Source organism: Dipodomys spectabilis, unplaced genomic scaffold (assembly GCF_019054845.1).
Source record: "Dipodomys spectabilis isolate Male_0828 unplaced genomic scaffold, ASM1905484v1 ptg000081l, whole genome shotgun sequence".
Classification (NCBI taxonomy): Eukaryota; Metazoa; Chordata; class Mammalia; order Rodentia; family Heteromyidae; genus Dipodomys; species Dipodomys spectabilis.
In genome coordinates this window covers 17,278,120-17,301,732 of record NW_024870758.1, presented here as the reverse complement: position 1 = coordinate 17,301,732, position 23,613 = coordinate 17,278,120, and the positions used below count along the sequence as shown (strand labels likewise).

At 37.7% G+C, this 23,613-nt stretch overlaps 1 protein-coding gene and 1 non-coding gene across 3 annotated transcripts in view; both read left to right on the top strand.

Moving 5' to 3' along the window:
• Neb (nebulin) overlaps positions 1–23,613 on the top strand; it is a 212,847-nt gene that overhangs the window by 34,041 nt on the left and 155,193 nt on the right. For both annotated transcript variants that reach the window (XM_042683487.1, XM_042683485.1), the window contains exons 23-36: positions 1,461–1,565; positions 2,919–3,026; positions 3,110–3,223; positions 6,435–6,632; positions 9,155–9,262; positions 10,938–11,036; positions 11,762–11,866; positions 11,955–12,062; positions 13,647–13,958; positions 14,051–14,257; positions 18,881–18,985; positions 19,574–19,681; positions 21,494–21,805; positions 22,757–22,963. In XM_042683487.1, coding sequence (XP_042539421.1) covers positions 1,461–1,565; positions 2,919–3,026; positions 3,110–3,223; positions 6,435–6,632; positions 9,155–9,262; positions 10,938–11,036; positions 11,762–11,866; positions 11,955–12,062; positions 13,647–13,958; positions 14,051–14,257; positions 18,881–18,985; positions 19,574–19,681; positions 21,494–21,805; positions 22,757–22,963 — 2,196 coding nt within the window. The remainder of the gene's footprint in view (positions 1–1,460; positions 1,566–2,918; positions 3,027–3,109; positions 3,224–6,434; positions 6,633–9,154; positions 9,263–10,937; positions 11,037–11,761; positions 11,867–11,954; positions 12,063–13,646; positions 13,959–14,050; positions 14,258–18,880; positions 18,986–19,573; positions 19,682–21,493; positions 21,806–22,756; positions 22,964–23,613) is intronic.
• LOC122110863 lies at positions 18,124–18,230 on the top strand. The gene has a single exon (XR_006147926.1). It is a non-coding gene; the product is annotated as a U6 spliceosomal RNA (small nuclear RNA).

The following is a 23,613-nucleotide window of genomic DNA, read 5'->3' as shown; positions in this document are numbered from 1 at the left end:
TCTAGTAATGTGGCTCTGTGGCTCAAGTGGTAGAGCACTTGCCTTGAGCTGAAGAGCTGAGGGATAGTGCCCAGACCCAGAGTTCAAGCCCCACAACCAATACGCACGCGTGCACACACACACACACACACACACACACACACACACACACACACACACAAATTGCTCCTATGGTTTCCATTAATTTACTGATTCACTGATTTTTAGTAAGAATACTGTGCTTTCTCTCTAGGACCTGCTACATAGACACTAAAACACTAAAATCAGGGCCAGAAAGAGCCTCCATTTGTGTGGGTAACTAGGCAGATATTAAGTTATGAAAACTTCACAAAGAGAAAGAGACACAAGTACCATAAAGACTTCAGACAATAAAGAAACTACTACACACAGATTATAATTGTATGATGTTGGGGAAGGCATTAGTAATTAAGGAAAATTGAAGGCAGGAGTGGTTCAACCATGCAGAGATTGGGAGAGCAACCATTTCCATTCATAAGATCACCTAGTGACTCTGTTAAAAATGTAGATTCTAATTTAGTAGGCTTTGGGGGAACCTCCATATTTTGCCTCTCTGCTTGTGCTTTGTACCATCAGCTACAGAATTGTACAACCTAATGTATTTGCATTCCCTTTCTTCTACCTAATACTGCCTTTTCTAAACGTTAAATTCCATGTTTAAAATTTTAGTAGGAGTTTATCATTTTAGCTGTGTAAATATCTTTAGGATTATTGCTGTTTTGTTGTTTCTATGATCATAGTATTTAATACTTTTCATGTCCTTCAGTCACAGAGCAGTGACATTAATCAGATATGTTTGTCCCTAAGCAATTAAATAGCAACTTCAAATCTGGTTATACCATAATCCCTGAAAGAGAGGGTAAGAACTCAGAGCCTTTTCTAACTTTGATAGCATTGTGTACCTTAGTGTGCTTTTTCTTAGTACCAATGAATTAGGTATGTACACACACACACACACACACACACACACACACACACACACACACACACACACACACACACATATATCTGAGCTGTTGGATATCTGTGTTGGTCCATTTTCAGTTGCTATAGGAAAATACTTGAGACAAAATTACTTATAAAGAATAAAGGGTTACCTACCTCATGGTTCTGGAATCTGGGAAATCCAAGAGTATGGTGCTAGTATGTAGAGATGGCTTCTGGTTGCATCATAAAATGGTAGGAAGAGGACATCATGTGATGGGACAAATCAAGCTAGCCAGACAGGTGGCTTTCATAACAAAGCCACTCCTGTGCTCACCCATTTACCTACTAATGTATGAGTGGATTAATCCATTTATCAGGGCACTGGCCTTCATACACAATTACTTCCCAAAGATCCTACTTTTCAAATAGCCATTAATATATGACTGGAGATTATTTTTCCAATACTGAGACTTGGTAGACACCTTCAGCCCATAGTTGAACCCACTGTTTTTCAGCTGAACTACAAAGCAAAGCATGAAGGTGAGAAGTTCAAGTGCAATGTACCAGCAGATGCTCCTGAGTTTATTCAACACAGGGTCAATGCCTATAACCTGAGTGACGTAAGTACCAAAGCCACAGATGCCTGTTTGGTGTGTGTGACAAGAGGAGATATATGTGTTTAAAAATAATCAGTCAGGCACTAGTGGCTCATGACTGTAATCCTAGCTACTTGGAAGGTGGAGATCTGAGGATTGTGATTCAAAGGCAACCCAAGCAGGAAAGTTCATGAGACTCTTATGTCCAACTATCCATTAGAAAGCCAGAGGTAGAGCAGTGGCTCAAATGGTAGAGCACTAACCTTGAGCAAGAGAAAATACAGCCCAGAGACAGTGGCCAGGGCCCTGAGTTCAAGTCCAGGACCAGCACAAAACAACAGCAACAAAGAAGACAGAATCAAAAGTTATGTAAATAAACTGTAAGATTGTTAACCATTGTGAAAGTAGAGATTTAAGGCCCAAGTACTCTTAAGACGCTTACTTAGCAATCAGGCTTAATTTTCCTTGGCTCTTGTCAGTGTTTCTTCATTTATCCTGTTGCCAATCACTATTGTTTTCAAGCTCACTTTCATGCAAATATCACATTTCATCTTCTTTAAATGGCTGTCATTTTGAATTATTCTTTATATACTAAGGTAATAGTTTTTACAATGTTCTCAACATTCAAAAGAGTATGTAATATTCCCATTCTTTTTCCCACTTATGGAAGAAGAGACTAGATGATAGACAAATTAAATTATACTCATATTGCATAAAATCACTTATCAGTTAAAAAAGACTGTGTACCAATGGGTAAGAATGTTGAAAAGGGTAACACTGATAAAGATGTATTATATTCATAAACTGCTTTATTGAATGGCAATTCCTTTGTACAACTACTTAAAGAGAATAATAAAAAATTAAAACAAATAAATAAATGATGTATTAAATAAAAAAAAAAAGCTTATGCCCAGGTGCTGGTGGTTCACAGCTGTAATCCTCAGGCAACTGAGATCTGAAGATAGAGTTTCAAAGCTAAACTGGGCAGACAAATCTAAGAGATTCTTCTCGACTGTTAACAAGCTAAAGAAACTAGAAGTGGAGGTATAGCTCAAGGGATAAAGTGCTTGAGCAAAAGTGCCAAGCAAGAACACGAGTCTCTGGTTTCAAGCCCCAGAACTGAAACAAAGGAAGAAAAATCTAATTCGAAAGCCATTGTCATTTCTAAGGCAGATTATTTTCCATTTTGTAGCACACCAGCCTTGTAGAGTACTAGCCTTGAATGGAAAAAAGCAAGAGTTAAGAGGTCCTGAGTTCAAAGCTCCAATACAACAAACACACACAAAGAGACTGGAAAATTTTAAGCGTTTTTATGTATTAATCTGTGCTCAGTGTTGATTTTTAAAATAATTCTTTTACTGAAATGTTTCTGTCCAGAATGTCTATAAGCACGACTGGGAGAAGAGCAAAGCTAAGAAGTTTGACATTAAAGTGGATGCCATTCCCCTACTGGCAGCCAAAGCCAACAGCAAGAATGCCAGCGATGTGAGTGTGGCTCTGGGTCTGGGCAGGAGGCCTGAGGGACGCTGCCTGCTGGCCAGCATCCAGCATGAGTGATGTCTTTGCAGGTGATGTACAAGAAAGACTATGAGAAAAGCAAAGGGAAGATGATTGGCGCCCTCAGCATTAATGATGACCCCAAGATACTGCACTCCCTGAAGACGGCCAAAAACCAGAGTGATGTGAGTGTCCATCTTAGGCTCAAGATGGTCTTCCTGCTAACATGCTTAGAAGGGCTTGGGGGCGAGGGTGGAAGTTTGGGTGGTAGGGGACAGTGGTGGTGGTGATGTAACACATAAAAAGATTATATATTGAGAGTGCTGGTGGCTTAAATCTTTAATCCTAGCTACTCAGGAGGCTTAGATCCAAGGATTGTGGTTTGAAGCAAGCCGGGGCAGGAAAGTCCAGGAGACTCTTATCTCCAAGTAACCACGGGAAAACTGGAAGTGGTGTTGTGGCTGAAAGTGGCAGAGCTGTAGCCTTGAGAATAAAAACCAGACCCTGAGTTCAAGCTCCATGACTGAAACAATAAAAGAAAATGAAAAAAAAAGAATGTATACCCAAAGGCCCAATCTTGTTCACAAGAACTTGCTGAAAAGGGCTTGAAAAGTAGAATGATTTCCCAGGGTCTTGTATGTTGCATGTTTGGGGAAAACTTATTATTGATTGGCATTTGAAGTACATTTTACTCTGAAAATGGTATGCATTAATATTTAATACATTATCATTCTCAAAACCTCTTGGAAAACATCATCAGATGTTTTAATCTAAATGAAAAATGACCTTTAAGATTTAAAGTACCTTTAGCAGAAAATCATGACTGAATATACTTATCCATGCTGTTAATTGATACTTTAGTCATTAGTACTGGCCTAGGCCTAAGAGAAACACTCCACTGATTATGTAACCCTTTAAAAATACAATTTTTTAAAAAAAATTCAGCTCCCTCCCTAGAAAACACTTTTTTAAAAATAACTTTTTCCTAAATTTCAGGGAATTAATAGATTTTTCTAAAGATTATCTTTAGGCTTTATTTGCTATAGAGAGGCAAACATCTAGTATTGCAAATTACAGTATATACTGTATTTTAAACATTTTTTTAATTGTGAAAATACCATACAGAGGGGTTACAATTACATGGGCAAGGTAATGAGTACATTTCTTATCAAGCATTGCAGCCTCCTCCTTTGTTTCCCCTTCCCATCCCTTCCCATGTCCACCCCACATACCCCGTTCTCCCCACCCCCCCATGCCAAAGTTGCAAAGTTCATTTTTCGACATAACATCTTGTACATCTCATTGTTGTAGTGGGTCCACCTGTATCCCTATTTAAACAATTTGTTTTTTCCCTTCCCCTCCACAAATTATACCAACATCAAATACAGTGAAAGCAGGAGTTATACCGTGGGGGAGGGACATACAAAGCAACAAAGAAATAAATTATAAATACATTTTTTAAAGCCTTAGAAAGCTGGATGCTTGTGGCTCACAGCTGTAATTCTAGTTACACAAGAGGCTGAGATCTGAGGATTGTGATTTGAATCTAGCCCAGGCAGGAAAGTCCATGACTCTTATCGCCAATAAACTATTCAGAAAAAGCCAGAAGTGGCTCAAGTGGCAGAGTACTGGCCTTGAGCAAAAGCAGCTCAGGACAGAGCTCAGGCTGTGAGGTCAAGCCCCAGGAGTTGCACAAAAAAAATAAGGACAAAGGAAAAAGAAAAGAAAAAAGAAAGAAAGAAAAGATAAAGAAAAAAGATAGAGCTAAAACTGTCTATCCCCCCCTCCACATACACACACACACACACACACACACACACACACACACATAGAGTTTACACAAGGTTAGACGATCCCTTAGAGTAATAACAGTGTTCAACATAGACTTGCACCATTTACTTTAATCATGTATTCATATAATGATGTGTACACACCTTCTTCCTTGTCTTGTCAGTATAATTGCTCACAAACACAACACTACTAGCCCCTTGTCCTACTCAAGAAGGTTCCAGCTCCTGTTGATGTCATGTGTAGCTTTATCTTTTATTTTTTATCCTGCCACCAAATGCCTTAGAACATGAGACACAAATAAGTTTACAAATGTTTGTTAATAACTGGTGTCAGCACCTGGAAGAGATCATCAATGGAGTTATGCTCACATAATGCCCAAGCTAAAAGAATCTTTTAAAGGCATTTGGATATTTGACAATACTTTGTCTGCACTGGGATGTACCTTCAAGTTTGAACAAAAACAAAAGAATCAAAACAATTCCACACACTGTCTACTGTTGTACCATTGCTTATCAGTTTCTTCTAACAAAAAAACTTTTAAAATGTTCTTATGATAATGAATTTCCATTTTTTATTTTCATAAGTGAGGGTCTAGATTTATAATTAAACACTAAATTTATTCAGTAACCATGATTATCCACAAAATATCAGAAAGTAGCTCAAATTCCCTAAGCTAAATGATCCAATCATTTGCGAGGAAAATTACTACAGAAAATTTTACAAAGTACATTCTCTATTTACTGACTTGGGTCACTAACACTTTGAGTAGTTATAAAGAAGAGAAGGTAGTTTTATAGCTTTTGTAAAGGAAATTGGTCAGAATTTTTTTCTCTATTGAAGTAACTGGTAAGTTGATAATGATGAAACAGGGAATTTGGCCTAATTAGCACAATGTCTAACCATTCCAGAATACCTGCCAATGAAGGTGCCTCCTGAGGCCAGCCAGGACATTTGGCTTATGAGAGCATAGTACACAGGGCCAAGGTTACTTTCATGGCTCCCTTTCACAAACTTTGTTCCCCTGAGGTTATATAACTACAGCAGTCTGAAGCTTCTATTAAATTGTCACTAAAATTAAACTTGGAATGAAAAAACAAACAAACACCCTTGCTGTTCTCAGTGGAGCTCATAATAGGTTGAAAATGTAACTATCATTTAAAAATGACTCTAGAAAGCTTGGAAGATAGTTCTATGTGTGAAGTAGACAGGCGATAAAATCAATGGTATGAAATGACTTTCATGTGCTTTTCATTAATTAGAAAATACATCTTGATTGGGAAACTTGAAGTTAGCTTTCATCAACAGAAACAATGCTTGATAGCAGGCCTTTTGAAATCCTGTTTTAAAATAAGCCCTGTATGAAACAGAAGCGGTGGCCCATTCCTAATGTCTGCTGTCACTCTCTCATAGTTGCTATTTGATCTCAAATGATTTGGGAGGATCGGTGCAGATGTGGTTTTTTAGGGGATTTCACGGATAGGTGAGATAGGAGCAGATTTGGGAGCAAAATATCTCAGTTGTTTGTATCTCTTCATCCAGTTTGTATTTACTTTGCTTTTGAAAATCCATTAGGGATTTGTATTAAATGATCATTTCCTCTCACAGCGCGAATATCGCAAGGACTATGAAAAGTCAAAAACCATCTACACGGCCCCACTTGATATGCTCCAAGTCACTCAAGCTAAGAAATCTCAGGCAATTGTCAGTGATGTGGATTATAAACACGTCTTGCACAACTACAGCTACCCACCTGATAGCATCAATGTGGACCTCGCCAAGAAGGCATATACACTGCAGAGTGATGTGAGTACCTGAGTTTTCTCTACTCTCTCTTTATTATTGTTGTTGTTTTTGTGCCAGACCTGGGGCTTGAACTCAGGGCCTGAGCACTTGCCCCTGAGCTTTTGTACTCCAGGCTAAAACTCTACCACTTGAGCTACAGATCCACTTCCAGCTTTGTGGTGGTTAATTGGAGATAAAAGAGTCATATGGATTTTCCTGCTTGGACTGGCTTTGAACTGTGATCCTCAGATCTCAGTTTCCGTGGTAGCTAAGATCACAGATATGAGCCACTAGTGTCCAGCTAAGATTACAGACATGAGCTGCTTTACTCCCTCTTTTGAAGGTGGAAACTAAGAAGGATTTCTAAGTTGAGCAAGGTTTCTGACTTCTCACAGACTCTGTAGGGTCTTCTGTGTATAAACAAGCAGGTCATGAGAAATTACCCTTGTAGTATTAGAGGTGCTGATCCTTGGGTGTAGGGACATCTGATCTGGCATGCACTCCATTAGCAACCTTGCTGGGTCTAGAACCTTCCTCTGTTAAATTGGAATTCAACAAATGTGTTATTTGGAAGGTCTAAGTGGATTCTAAACACTAGTATAATGCTAAGGCCCTTTTGTAAATGCCTAATAAACATTAGTTATCTTCAGTGCATTTATTATAATCACATTCATCATTATCATTCAATTTTATACAGATTATTATGTCCTGGGAAGAAAATGTCATTTGCAGCAGCATCTTTTATTGCTTTTTTCTGCCAATCAAAACTTCTTTAGACAAATTTCACTTATAGTATAGTATAGTATACTTAATATTCATACATGTTGCTTTTGTCAGGATTTCTTTCCTTTTTATGACCAAATTAAATTCCATTATCTATATCACATGTTATTTATACATCCATCTGCTAATGGATGATTAGGTTGACTTTACCTTTTAGTTATGGTGGATAATGTTACTATGATCACCAATAGAAGAATGTTTCTTCAAAGATCTTCCTTTTAATTCTTATAAGAATATGTCCAGGAGCTGAAATGATAACTCATATGGTATTTTGGATAATATAGTAGTTCTATTTTTAACTTCTTTGGGGAAACATCATATTGTTTTTCTTGCTTGCTACATAATTTTATACTCTCACCACTAATAGTTCCATTATTGTTTCTTAATATTTCTGATTCTTCATATCAAGTAGATTGTAAATCTTGCAAGGACAGGGACCAAATGCTTTCTTTTTATTCTTATTCAACACTAAAGATTAATTCTTTGAATTTTATGTCCAAAATATGTCTTTATATCAGCTATGGCCAGACAATAAAACTGACTCATTATTTTAATAAATGAAGTAACTATCTCCCAAATAAGACCAGTTCCAAATAATTGCTTCTTAAACAAATTAACAAGCATAACTATTGTAAAATCTCGTTAGTCAATGTAGAAAAACTGATAATACAGGGCTATACATGTGTAAGTTCAGTGTGCACAAAGCACTTAGGAAAAATGACTATGAAGTCTTATCTAATTAGAAAAAGAGCAGTTATTCCTTCATTGTGAGTTTCAAGTCTAACCATAAAAATGTAATATTTGAAGTTTCAGGGAATGAACCTCTTACATTTAAACATGTAAGTACAGTCATTTGATTAATTCCTCAAAACAAGCATTTTCTGGGTTAAATTTAGAATTCTACATACTCCCATTGAGCAGGAAATAAGAACAAAATGGACTAAACACTCAAAAGGAGAAAAGAAATAAACCTTGGGGCTGTTCAAAAAAAATCTCTCACAAAAGAAATATATAATTTTTTCCAAGTCTTTCCATTTCCTAACAAATGGGGCAATATCATTCTTTCTGATAGAGGCATAGAATTATTATATTAAGTGAAGTAAGCCAGGCCCAAAGAAACTTAGGTCCCATGGTTTCCCTTATTTGCAATAACTAGTATATGTGTGAGTCAAGCAGAAAAGGTCAGATAAGTTGATGTTAGAGAAATGAGCCCTAAGATATGTATTCAAAGGTTTTTTTTCTTTCAGGTGATTGTTTCTAACACATTTATAAGATTATTTCTTTGTTGCTTTGTATGTCCCTCCCCCATGGTATAACCCCTGCTTTCACTGTATTTGATGTTGGTCTAATTTGTGGAGGGGAAGGGAAAAAACAAATCGTTTAAATAGGGATACAGGTGGATCCATTGCAACAATGAGATGTACAAGTCGTTATGTGGAAAAACGAACTTTACAACTTTGGTGGGGGAGGAGGAGAATTGGGGGGAGGGAGGATGGGAAGAGATGGGAAGGGGAAACAAAGGAGGAGGCTACAATGCTTGATAAGAAATGTACTCATTATCTTGCCCATGTAAGTGTAACCCCTCTGTACAGTATTTTCACAATAAAAAAATTGGAAAATAAAGAAATATATAATCTCCACCTATGGAGAAATAGACCACCTAGGATTTTTTTTTTAAAGAAATGGTTAAAATAGTAATCATTTTAAATCAAAAGGATGACCCTGAACATAGACATGTACATTTTCTCTTGGTGTTTTAGGTGGAATACAAAGCTGACTACAACAGTTGGATGAAAGGCTGTGGCTGGGTGCCTTTTGGGTCTTTAGAAATGGAAAAGGCAAAACGAGCTACTGAAATCCTTAACGAGGTAAGCCCATGGGCTTTGTTCCATAGGCTAGGAATGTGTTGGGTTTAAGACTCTCAAAGCCATGGGAAGTGTCCCCTTTTCTGCTACATTCCATGATCATTATTACTGGGAACAAAAGGAAAACCACTTGCATGAGTGGTAGATAAACATACACTTGTGCATTAACTGTAATCACACATGCTAAACATTTGAAATAGAAATATTTTAACAACTTTATAAAAAGATATAATTTACCTATCATCAAATTCACCTATTTTAAATATATCCCTTTACAAGTGTAATAAATTCATATAATTATGCAGCCTTCAGCAAAGTGAACTTAAAATGCTACGAGTATTCCAAGAAGTTTCCTCAAAAAATGTTACTTTTCCATCCTCAGACCCCCACATAAAACTCTCTCCAGTTTTATTTTTTCTAACGATTTCTTTTGCTTCTTATGATGTTTTTGAGGTTATCCATGCCTATGCCTGTAATTCATTCCTTTTTTTAAAAATTAGTATTCTTCCCTTGTATGGACATAGCAGATGTTGATGTTTTCTTTGTCAGTTAGTGGTGTACAGGTTATTTCCAGTTTGGGGTGATTGTCAGTAATGCAGCTGTCATCTTTGAAAAAGTATGCCCTATGTTATAAGCGTGATGACTCTGTAGTAGTTCTATAAATTACTATTAAGTCTTTAAAAAAGCATAATCTTGAGGATTTTAGAGCAGCAAGTTTCGCTGTCCTCAATCACTAGCAGCTGAAAATGCATTGTAATCAGGTGACTGTGTCATCAGAGGGTGACTACCTGGCAGACAGAGGTCTTAAAGATGTTCCAGCTTTTATCTGTCTTGTTACTTTGTGTTTTTATTTTGTTCTAGTGAACACAGTTTGCGAACTCTTTCAGAGGAAGTTTTGGGGTTTGTTTGTTTTTGTTTTCCGAATTGCTTGTCTTCAGAAACCTAAAGCTGATAAAGCAGTGTTACCCTATGTGTAAAAGTGAGAATGTATGATATGTACCAAGGATGAGGATTAGGAACATAGAATAGAATGGAGGATTAAAGATAGCTAGATGTTGCTGGTTCCCAGTTGGTACACCTTCCCACAGTTCCCCTTCCTTGACTATTCAAGGTTAATTGATAACTGTAGTGCTAGCTCCAGCAAAGCTAGCAAAGCAGGGCCTCTCCATCTTAGTCATCTATCATTCCTGGCTGTTGCCCTAGATGCTTAGCTCCTCCTCCTTCAACTGAGAGGCATCTTTCTTCAGTTGTTAGTGGAGTGACAGGAAAAATGATGTCCCTAAGAATCCATTAGTGTCATACAAACATACCCAAAATCTTCTTGCTTGCTTTACTGTGACTCCTTGTTAGAACATTATGATGTTTATGGATTCAGCTTAGCTGGGAGCAAACACTTCATGCTGTAAGCAAGAAATGAAGGGTTAGTGTATGTCTGGCTCCTGAAAGTTAAATTGGTCTATGCTCTAAATCTTCCATAGTTAAATCAATTTTAAAACATTGGCTTGTGTAGTATGTTCCTTTTTCATTCAAGCCAATCCAGGTATTAGTATTTTTGTATCTTAGTATTTTACATAAATGTAGTTTACTATTTTAAAATCCAAAATACATTTTGAGGATTTTGATGCATGTTAGTTTCAGTGAAAAATATATAATTTTCTCTTTTTGATTTGTCAAATAGAAAAAGTATCGACAACATCCAGACACACTCAAGTTTACCTCAATTGAAGATGCTCCAATTACAGTACAGTCCAAAATTAACCAGGCCCAGAGGAGTGATGTAAGTGTTCAACCTGTGTATAGTTTAATAATTACTAATTAACACAAATATATTTGAATGCAATGATCACCCATAACTATACTACAGTCTAAAGAGTACATTTACACAAGCAATTATATATTTCTCTAGCTGCTCACTAATAAAACACAACTAATTTATATCTTCAGGGTATTATGCATATTATGTATAGGATATTATGTGTTCAGTATATATGTAAACCTTCTTAATGATAACTACAAGAATCTGTAGTAATGAATATAGAGGCACCAGATCTTGTGGAGGAATTCTATTTTAAGGAATTCTATCTGAAACTAGGACAAAGATTCTATGTAGTGTAAACTATACCCCTAAGTCTCTCTAATCTCCCACAAACTTTAACAAAGGTGGCTAGAGTACTCCATCCCATCAGCCTTTCCTATCTTCAAGAAAGTATCTGCAGGTTAATATTTTTATCAGATCACCTCCCTAGGCTAAGTTCTACCAGGTATCCTTATCTTGGTTCAGACATCCCTTGTGCATGCTAAGAGATCTTTGCTGACAGAACCAGCACTGTGGTAGGAACTTGTATAAAAGTGACCTTAAATACCCACAAATATTTGCAGATAAATATGGGGGCAGGGCAGAGTGACTTTCCTAAAACTTTCTTTTGGCAAGATCTCCACTCTGAAATTACTTTCTTGTTCATGAAATGTTTATTCTTTGTCTATGTACCATTTCTCTTCTAGATCAATTACAAAGCCAAAGGAGAGGAAATTCTGCACAAATACAACCTACCAGCAGATCTGCCACAGTTCATACAAGCTAAAGTCAATGCCTACAATATTAGTGAGGTACATGTGTGGATTTCGGCTGTTTGTATGTATTCAGTCTTCACTAATGTGGCCTTGAGGTTATACTTGGATGACATTTTTCTTTCAGAATATGTACAAAGCAGACTTGAAAGATTTGAGCAAGAAGGGATATGATCTGAGAATTGATGCAATTCCCATCAAGGCTGCCAAAGCTGCCAGGCAGGCTGCAAGTGATGTAAGTCCATCTAGGGTAATTAGAAAATGTGGGTGGGTGAGTTGGGGCCTCATGGGTTACTCAATAGTTGCACATCTACTGGAAGCAAGTCTAGCTAAAAACTACTCTAGAAAGAAAGCTTTCTAAACAGATCTGAATTTTCTTGGAGGACAAGGCTGGTATAATTTTCCACTAATTACTTCTCATATTCGCTGAGAGTTTAAAAGCATCATCTAGATTTCTGTACAAATTCACATTTCTTCTCTTTTAAGAAATTAAGAAGTAATTTACCACTTAAGTTGTAATAACCTCCTGGTGGTAAAATTTTATCTCACATCTCAATTTGTATGATTTTCTTCTCTTTCTTCTCCTTCCCTTTATTTCATCTATTGATGGATGAATTGGTCTCAAGTGTCACAGCAGCTAATAGTTGATTGGTTTCCATTGATGTTTAGAATTTTAATTTTTTTTTACCATTGTTCATTTTCACCTAGAAATGGACTGAAGTCACATTGCTATTTGAGATGTTAATGGCATTGGCTAGGGCCCTGCCTGTTGTCCTATAGGAAGCAGAATCCCTTGCTCATAGGGTCTTCAGTTCCTCTGAAGGGTTTGCTTTTAGAAGGCAGCTGTGTTCACCACTATATCCCCAGTAGAATAGGCAGTTTATGTTTTTGTGACCACCCCCTGGCTCCTGGTTTGCATGGGGTGGTTTTTCGTGAGCTTATCTGGGCACTCCTCTGGTAGATTTACTTTTTCTGCTCCATGTGAACCAGATGTGCACCCAAACTTTCTTTCTGACTTCCCAGAAAATTCCAAGCACAATATTACTGCTTGAAATGAGGTTTACATGGCACGAATATGAATATAATTAAATAACAAATGTCCAAATTCTGAAAAGCTCTTCCACCCAAAGTTTCTCACTGACCTCCTTTCTCTATGGGTATTTCTTTCAGCCATGCTGTGCTCCAAATACCACCATATTCCCTCGTCTCTCTGCTTGTGTCTCAAGCTCCTCTCCAAGTCTCCCTTCAGAAGTCCAATAACTTACCTTTAATGTTCAGAATCAATTAGTGTCTACCACTGGCTCTAGGCCTCCCTTTGAATAAACAAGGACTCTTGAAAATTCTACAACTGCTAAAATTCTAGGACTAAGAAAAGAAGCAGTATGTGAAACTCTAGCAGTCTTAATGTCATTGACACAGCCTGTGACATATTTTTGTTTCCATTCTTTCCCAGTAACTATGTGCAAAAGTATAGACAATTACTTTGTCATTAATATGAATTATGGGAACAGTCCCAGTCCAAGTAATTTAGCAATGATTTAAAGTACACAGGATACTAACATAAACTACAAGCATCATTTCACACAGGGACTCATTTATGCATGATTTTGGTGTCTGCAGGGCCAGGAGGTTGGAAACAGTCCTCTTATCAGTAACAAGAAATGTCTCCTTGTACAAGGGAATAGCTTATTGGTTATTGATATAGAGTGTCAAATTTGAATCATGGCCCTATTTTTCTGTAAAATCTTGTAAACTACATTTAAAAACATGCATCTTGAAAACTACATTTTAAAACATATTCATTTTTTGTTTCCAACAGGTTCAATACAAAAAAGATTATGAAAAGGCCAAAGGGAAAATGGTTGGCTTCCAAAGTCTCCAAGATGATCCTAAACTGGTTCACTACATGAATGTGGCTAAAATACAGTCAGACCGGGAATATAAAAAAGACTATGAAAAGACCAAGACCAAATACAATACACCTCATGATATGTTCAATGTTGTGGCTGCCAAGAAAGCTCAAGACGTTATCAGCAATGCCAACTACAAGCATTCTCTTCATCACTACACCTACCTGCCCGATGCCATGGGCCTGGAATTGTCTAAAAACATGATGCACATCCAGAGCGATGTAAGTGCCATGACTCCCACAAGAGATTCCCCAACACCCAGTTCTGGGCCCATCACCCAAGTGCTTACTCTTCTTTTTCTCTGTTGTTGTAGAATGCCTACAAGGAAGATTACAACAACTGGATGAAGGGCATTGGCTGGATACCAATTGGTAGCCTTGACCAAGAAAAAGTTAAAAAGGCAGGTGATGCCCTAAATGAAAAGAAGTACAGGCAACATCCAGATACTCTCAAATTTACCAGCATCGTGGACTCCCCAGTGATGGTCCAGGCCAAGCAGAACACACAGCAAATCAGTGATGTGAGTATAGAGAAGCGTGAAGGCATACGGTGTAGAGGGGAGCTTTTTAAAGAAAGAGCTAGAATCAGCTCAATAGTTTTATTCTTCAGAGAAGTGTGTTTTTGTTTAAAACATTATTTTATACAATTAGTGTAAAAACAAAAATCATACTTTTTAAACAGTGGGTAGCAAAAAAAAAATTTTAACCTTCTTTTAAAAACATTTTCCATCTGGGCACTGGTTGGCTCATGCCTGTGATCCTGGCTACTCGGGAGATGGTGATTTACATGAACATGGTCAAAGCCTACCTGGGTAGAAAAGTCTACCAGATTCTGTCTTTTAAATAACTGGTAAAAAGTTGGGCTAGAGGCATGATCTCAAAGGGTAAAGCGGCAGCTGAGGAGGTAAGCCAAGCATATATAAGGTACCAGCAAAGAAAAGAACTGCATTTTAGCTGCCTTTAAGACAGTGTCTTTAAGAAACTTTGTTATTTTGGATACATTTGGCATGTATTGGTAAACAGCTATATTCTTTGTTGTTGTGTTTGTGGTAATGGTGCCGAGGTTTGGATTCAGGAATTCATGCTCTCATACTGAGTTGTCACTACTAACTGTGCCTTGCCTCTTGCCTACAAAAAGTTCTATTTTAATCCTTCATGTACATACCCCCCCCATACACAACAAATTTAGCCTAAATCACACACTCCCTGTGGCAAATTCATCTTATTTAACACTAAGCTGACATTTGCTTTTCATATATGACCGTATGGGAAAACAGCACAAATGAGTGTATTTGTTCCTCGGAATTCATTCTCAATGAGACATTTGAAATGTTATCTTGGTGGAGATAAGGGTTGTTTTCTAACTTCCCATGGGCAGTATATATGCTCTGGCTAATGTTGACAATTTTGTTTATTTTTGAAAAGGTTATAATTTTTATTTATTTCTATTTCATTTCTTCAATGTTATATTAATGTACACAAATCTACCAATACAGATTAATAAGTGCTCCAAGAGCATAATATAGTTCTGACTATATCCATGCACTCACTAATTCATACCATTTCACAAACCAGCACTACTATTTCCAGTTCAGGAGAATCAGATTGAAATAGCTTACATCACTTTTCTTAGTTCATATGATATGAAATGGTAGAGCTGACAAGATTACCTTCAAATTCTATTTTCTTATCTTCTCAAATTTTCAGGTATAAAATACAGATATTTCGTTACCACTTGCTTAGCCTGGGATCACATATTCATTAATATTCCTCATCTGAATATTTGAAAAGGTGCTTCGAGCATGGTTGTCTCCAATGATTAAGTATTTTGAAATACATGGCAGATGTCTAGAACTCTTTCATAAACTCTCAGATTTAGCATGCTAAATGAACAGATCATCCCATGAGTGTCTAAATAAATGGGTGGAAGGATAGTGTCAGTCTGGTGGAGGAACAAATGAAAGTTGTATCCTCACATCTGAACCTCAAGCTCTGAGAAGGATTGAGCCACGTCGGAAAGGGAGATGGAAACCACCTCTTTTTCCAATGTGCCAACTATGCAAAGCCTACAAAAGAAGATTAACTAGTCAAAACTGTGACTAGGTAAATTAAAAAGTACCCCAAGTTAAGAAACAATTTTCTGTGTACTGTGGTAATTAGAAATGTTGACAATTGTAAAGGAAAGTTTGAAATGTAGAAGAGTTAGAAGCACAGCAGAAACATCCACTCATTATTTCACATAGTCAGTGTTTGAACATCTATGTGCTGACCGTTTCCTCAGTGCCAGTGGCATACGGGTGACATAGAGGAGGCTTAGTGAGACATAGGAATTAACAATGGCCTTGGGGTTGGAGGTGTGCTTCAGTTGGAAGAGCACTAGCCAATGAACAAAACCAGAAGGTACTGAGTTTGAGTTCTGGTCTTGGACCTAAACAAAAAAGGAATTAACAAGAGCTTAAGAAAAAAAGCACAAGTCTAAACAGTGTTTCCACACAGAGAAGCAAGAACTGAAGGAGAGATCCGTGTTAAGAAAGTACAGATAAGTTGGTAACTGCCTGGCAGTTTCCTTAGAAAATTTGCCCATTTTTTCCTTTGCTAGTGAAGGAACAATAGGGACAGTACCAAAAGAACACATGGTCAGAGATGAGCTCAGGATTTAACCTGATCGTTGAGGGTCTCAGATGCTAATTGTAGAGTATTTTGGACATTACTAAGTCCGTAATTTGTAATGTTGAAGATTTTTAATTTATGGAGTCACATCATCAGTCACATTTTAAAAGAGAATCTGACAGAAATGGTTGGAGACTGGATGAGAGAAATGAAATTGGAGGCAGAAGGTAGTAGTAGTAGAGATTGTTAGAGTTCTCAAAGAGAAGACTTGAATGAAGCTGAAACAAGGCAAAAAGAATTGGTAAGAAGGAGGTAGAATCTGTGACATTTTGTGAATATTTATATTGTTCTTCAAGGCAATTGGGTTCTAGAAGACATTATTCAGTACTTGAAGATACATTTAAATGTCAACATTTTAAGCTGTGGGCTTAAATCCTAGCTATTCAGGAGAAGACTGCAGTTGAGAGCCAGCCCTGGTAGGAAAGGCCCTCTGAGCCTCTTATCTCTAATTAGCCACTCAAAAACCAGAAGTGGATCTCTGGCTCAAAGTGGTAGAACACTAACCTTGAGCAATAGAGCTCAGAGACAGCACCCAGACCCTGAGTTTAAGCCCCATGGCCTAAAATCAATCAATCAATCAATCAATCAACTTTTTAGGTTTAGGGGCTGGGAAGGTGGCTCAGTGGTAGAGTGCTTGCCTTGCATGCATGGCCCTGGGTTCGATTCCTCAGCACCACATAAGCAAAAAGAAAAAAGCCGGAAGTGGCGCTGTGGCTCAAGTGGTAGAGCACTAGCCTTGAGCTGAAGAGCTGAGGGACAGTGCCCAGGCCCAGAGTTCAGGCCCCACGACCGGACCGAAAAAAAAAACAACAAAAAAAAAACCATTTTAGGTTTATTTGTGTATGCACACTAGTGTATCTGTGATACTCCTTGAGTTCATCTCTAGGAACTATAGTAAGTGACAAGTTAGATTGGAAGTCTCTTTCAGCCAGTTACCCTGGCTCTTTTCAGTTTTAGAAATAGAATTCATTTATTCTCAGTTACCAAGATGAGAGCACAATAAAGTCTCTATATTATATACTTTGGTGACTTTCAGTAAAGTATATGTAATTTCTTAAATTAACAAAATAGCATAAATAAGAGTGGTAAATCTTTTGATACAACCTTTGAATTCCTATAAAATACCTTCAGGTGAGCTGAGAAGGTGGCTCAGTGGTAGAGCGCTCACCTTGCATGCATGAGGCCCTGGATTCGATTCCTCAGCACCACATAAGCAGAAAGAAAAAAAAAAAGCTGGAAGTGGCGCTGTGGCTCAAGTGGTAGAGTGCTAGCCTTGAGCTGAAGAGCTGAGGGACAGCGCCCAGGCCCAGAGTTCAGGCCCCATGATCGGACCCCCACGCCCCCAAAAAATAATACCTTCAGGTATGAAGAAATTATTGTATACTTTCACTGATACAATTATAATTGGAAACTTTTAAACAGAAATTTTAAAAAGAAAATATTCTAACCATCATCTCCTTTCTAGACATGAAAACTCCAAAAAACTAACAAAAATTTAGGAGCCTTTAATTCCATTGGCAAAGAACAAATGTATCTAGCTCTAGTGAATTCTGTTGTTTTAGGATTTTATATTTGGATTTCCTTTATACTTAAAAGAAAACCCAGGTTTTCTATTAAGAATTTTTTTCTCTTTTAATGCATAGAATTGCCAATGCAGTGCTTTAAAAAAAATAAAATGAACTTTCTTGGTGTTTTTTAATCTATAAAAATGATGGGGGTGTCCGCTTTGGCAACACATATACTAAAATTGGAATGATACAGAGAAGATTAGCATGGCCCCTGAGCAAGGATGACACGTAAATTCATGAAGCATTCCATATTTTTAAGACTTGGAAAAAATTATATTAAGTGAAGTAAGCCAGGCCCAAAGAAATATAGGTCCCATGGTTTCCCTTATTTGCAATAACTAGTATATGTCTGAGAAAACAGAAACTGTCAGACAAGTTGATGTTAGGCGAAATGAACCCCAAGATAAGATTCAAATGTTTTTTTCTTTTTTGAGATTGTTTCCAACATATTCATAAGATGATTTCTTTGTTGCTTTGTATGTACCTCCCCCAAGGTATAAGCCATGCTTTCACTGTATTTGATGTTGATATAATTTGTGGAGGGGAAGGGAAAAAACAAACTTTAAATAGGGTTACAGGTGGACCTATTACAACAATGAGATATACAAGACGTTATGTCGAAAAACGAACTTTACAACTTTGGTGGGGTAAGGAGTGGGGGGAGTGAGAGGTGGAGGGGCGTGGGGGTTGGGGGTGGAGAGGGGAAGGGATAGTATGGGGAAACAAAGGAGGAGGCAACAATGCTTGATAAGAAATGTACTCACTATCTTGCCCATGTAATTGTAATCCCTCTGTATGGTCTTTTCACAATAATTTTTTTAAAAAATGATGGGGATTGACTAGGAAAAACTCATTTAAGCATGCATGATATATAATACACTTTATTTTTGTTCCTGTGTATTACAGATCTTATACAAAGCCAAAGGAGAAGATGTGAAACATAAGTATACTCTGAGTCCTGATCTTCCACAATTTCTCCAGGCCAAGTGTAATGCTTACAATATAAGTGATGTAAGTAGGGTCTTCAATGTGTGGAAACAAATTGTGACAATAAAATAATCGAATTTTAGAATATGACAATTATTTTGTCAATACCTTGACCCATAGAGTATATCCCTTGATATGCTCTTTATCTCTAGAGTTAGCCCTTTTAGGGTAGGATAGCTCCATGGGTTATAACACTCTTCTCTATCATGTATTCCCCCAGAACTTCTACTTTATTTTCCATTTGGGAAAAGTTATTATCTGCTAGATATAGCCACCATGTCTTCTCTTGACCTTTCTTTCATAGACTAAACAGCTTAATTCTCTCCCATTGGTTCTCACTTAACCATGGTTTGCAGAAGTCTGCATTCACCCATCTTTCAGAATCCTCCTGAATATCCAGACCAGATCTAAGTGAATAACTAGTACAGTGTCCCATAGTTTGATGTGTCCAAAGTGTTACACTGACCACAGGACATTATTGGAAGAGCTTGTACAGCAAGGGATCCTATAAGCTGACATCTGGAAAAGATCAAACCAATTCCAGCAGTTTTAGAATCATGTTAACTGATTAATATACCACCTGCTTATACATCCTTTGCTTTTTCATCCCAGGTCTGTTATAAACGGGACTGGCATGATTTAATTGCCAAAGGAAATAATGTGCTGGGTGACGCAATTCCCATTACTGCTGCCAAGGCATCAAGAAACATTGCCAGTGATGTAAGTTTTTAAAGAAAGTTAAATTTGAGTGATTGCCTTTTTAAAAATGGGATCAAAATCTATGCTTGTTTTAAATGGTTTCCTCATTGAAAGTAATATGCTGAGTTAATGACTTGAAAGTTCTCCACAAAATATTGTTTTGAAACCCTGTCACTTTTCCAACATTCTTGTTGTTCTTTTCGGTTGACCCCACTTGGTAGAGCTGTCATAAATTTGACAGTGGCTTTTGCTGTGATTCATAGCCCAAATTACCTTTGCTGCCACTACTCTCTAACGGCCCTCATTCATTTTTCATCAAAACACCTTGACTGACACTAACATGTTAAATTCAGATGACTATCTGAATTACAATTATATTTTAAAAACTGAAAACATGATATAAATATACATAATTTTGTGAAACAAATGGACAAGAAAACCATATAATTTTGATTCAGGTACCCATTTTATCTGTATTAAAAATAAACACATACACATTATCATCTTTGAAAAAGAAAATTTTCTAAAAGCGCACATACCTTGCTGGGTTCCCCATTATCATACTCCTGGTCCAGGGGCTATACTCTTGGTTTGAGAAAAGAAAAAACACAAACCACAGGTAGAGCCCTCATAGGAAATATGGGGATATTGAGACTCCACAATTTTTTGGTAGGGATGGTTAACAGTGCTGGAAACCTCCTTCTCAAAGTTTTGCATATAATGCATGACTCTGTGAAATATATTTCTAGCTTAGATACAAAATAAAAGTTGATAGTATAACTTCAACTTTTTTTAGCAATTGCATGGTGCTCCATCTCTCCCCACCACCAACTGCTGCCCCACTGTAGTGGGGGCCTAGTAATTTATTGGATGATCTGTTCACATGCTAAATCCTGGTTTAAGAATCCAGGCAGAGGGCTGGGAAGGTGGCTCAGTGGTAGAGCGCTTGCCTTGCATGCATGAGGTCCTAGGTTCGTATTCCCCAGCACCACATAAGCAAAGAGAAAAAAAGCCGGAAGTGGTGCTGTGGCTCAAGTGATAGAGTGCTAGCCTTGAGCTGAAGAGCTGAGGGACAGCGTCCAGGCCCAGAGTTCAGGCCCCACGACCGGACCCCCCCCCCCCCAAAAAAAAAAAAAAAAAAAAAAACAATCCAGGCAGAGCACAGTATTTGGGTAGATTTGAATTCTTTGGTATTCTTGAAGGAATTGACCTATTTCAGATAGCTCAATCTACTTCTCATTGCTATTCCCAGCTGCAAGGGATCTTGAACAGATTACAGTTTTCTGGCCAGAATTTTACTTATGAGAAAGCCTGTGGCAGTTCTGGACCTTGTTGTGGCTCCTTAATTCACTTGAAGCTGCCTCTTCCTGGAGCTTGAAGAGGAGCTGTGGATAAGTGGTACGGGGGAGACCAGCTATCTGCATAGGTGGTACTCACATCTATGAAGTGAATACATATATTGGATTAGGAAAATTCACATTCTTGTGAAGCCAGAAAATAAGTCCAACATTTGGAAGGGGACATGTTCATATGAAGTGTGAAATCTCAGTTGATTTAAAATACAGTTCTACACTTGTCACCTACAGAAGTCAAGACAAAGGGGAAAAAAACCTGTTTCTTAATTTATCATTCAAGTATTCCCTTGAAGCCTCTACCAAGTTTGAAACAAATATTTCCATGCCAAATTTCCTGGATGAGGTGTATTTACTGTTTTTTTTAATACTTTTCGCAGAAAAATTACAATGTTCTGAGTGCCTTTTTGTGTGAACGTCATTGTTGCATCTAATGTTATCAGCACCCTAGAACTTTGCTAACTAAATTCTGTCTTTGCAGTATAAATACAAAGAAGCTTATGAGAAATCAAGGGGAAAGCATGTGGGTTTCAGAAGCCTCCAAGATGATCCTAAACTTGTCCACTATATGAATGTGGCAAAGCTGCAGTCGGATCGTGAATACAGGAAGAACTATGAGAACACTAAAACTAGCTACCATACCCCTGGGGATATGGTTAGCATTACAGCAGCAAAGATGGCCCAGGATGTAGCCACCAATGTCAACTACAAACAGCCCTTACATCATTACACCTACCTGCCTGATGCTATGAGTGTAGAACACACAAGGAATGCAAATCAGATTCAAAGTGATGTAAGTGTGTACCATGTAACAGAACTAGATGTGTTTGTTCTTAAAGGATGGTCACTGCTGTGCATTTTATTAGAATTCAGACGGCAGTAAAATATTAGAGAAAAGCACCTTAGAATAGACAATGTGTGATAAAAACTACCAAAGTGCATGTTAGACAAGTGGTTTCTGCTGGCTTTCTGTACTTATATTGCCATCACTGACATTGCCTTTATTAACTTATGGACAAAAGATAAAGCCATTTTCCTTAACTATGTAAGAAACTTTGATTCTCAGTCAGAGGTACTCTCATGGGCCTCTATGAATAATAATAGTGGTTTAATATTAGTCAAAGAGAATTTTTGATGCTTCCTGAATTCGGGAAAGCTTACTTTGTTTATTAACCCAAGTTCACCTGATCCTCTATATAACTCTGTGTAATGAGTCATCTAAAATGAAATGAGAAGTCTTTGGGCTTCCCACATGATTCATGGAGAGCCACACAGTATGTTTAACATTCAGAATACTCTGTCTTCAGGAAACAGATTTCTGTAAGAAATTGTCCTCTGTAAAGGAAAGAAATGGTATTCATTTCTTGATGCTCAAGAAAAATCTTTCTGTCTAGTTGAGATCAGGAATAGCTTATTTGGACAGTGTATGTGAAACTCAAAGTTTTGGAGTCTTCAGTGAAATCAAAAGGAAAGCTCAAATTGTCAAGAGATAGAACACTTTGAGCAGTACCCATGGAAATATATGACCCAGATTCCTGTCTGTGCTGTATGATAAATTCTAACAATAGAACTGCTTTTCCACATTATCCAATTGCAGGTAATAAACTGTGTGACAGACAAGACAGACAGGAACATAGGAACATAGGGAAATAATTGCTGTTCCCCTTGGATGGAATTACAGAAACTTCCTTGAATCAGACTTATGTAGGATACTTTCTCATAAGAGCTTATTACTCTCTTGCAGAACGTATATAAAGATGAGTACAACAGCTTCTTCAAGGGCATTGGATGGATCCCTATTGGCTCTCTGGAGGTTGAGAAAGTCAAGAAAGCAGGTGATGCATTAAATGAAAGGAAGTATCGACAGCACCCAGACACCATCAAGTTCACAAGTGTCCCTGATTCCATGGGCATGGTTTTGGCTCAACAGAACACAAAGCAGCTAAGTGATGTAAGTGGCTTGCTTCCCTTCAAAAGGATTTGCCCATGAATAACCAACCCTCAATGCCAAGCCTCTCCACCACCTTTCATAATTCAATACGTGAGGATGCATCCATGTTACCAAATAAACGGCTCTCAGGAATAGAAGAGAGATGGGTTTTACTTTTGAAGCAACATGGAATATGAACACAGGGAAAACAGGCAGGGGAAAAGTGATTTTTCCGAACTTGCTTTGCTTTGTAAATGCAGAGAATCTGTGCCATTCATAAGCAGACACCCCCGACTACCCACTATACACACGGAATGGCATTATCGTAATCATGTACAACTCTGTCTGAATTGCAAAACAAGCTATTTTATTGTTCTGGGTGACAATATTTCTACCCAGGTAAAAAGGCTTAATGTCTTAATCCCTTGCATAACAGCTCAATGTTCTGAGAGGCAATCTTAGAAGAAGGCCCCTGGGGAGGAGATAAGCAGTTTATTTGCAAGCATCTGAGTCTCATTTCTGAGTCCCAGACTCTCTTTCTTTCAGTCAGAAGGTGATTACAATGTTCAACCTATCATATCCTTTAGTAACTTCAGAGTTCTTCTAAAAGGCCTTCATGGAAAGAGATGGGTGAGCACAAAGCAAAGAAAGAAAGGGACATTTTGTTCGCT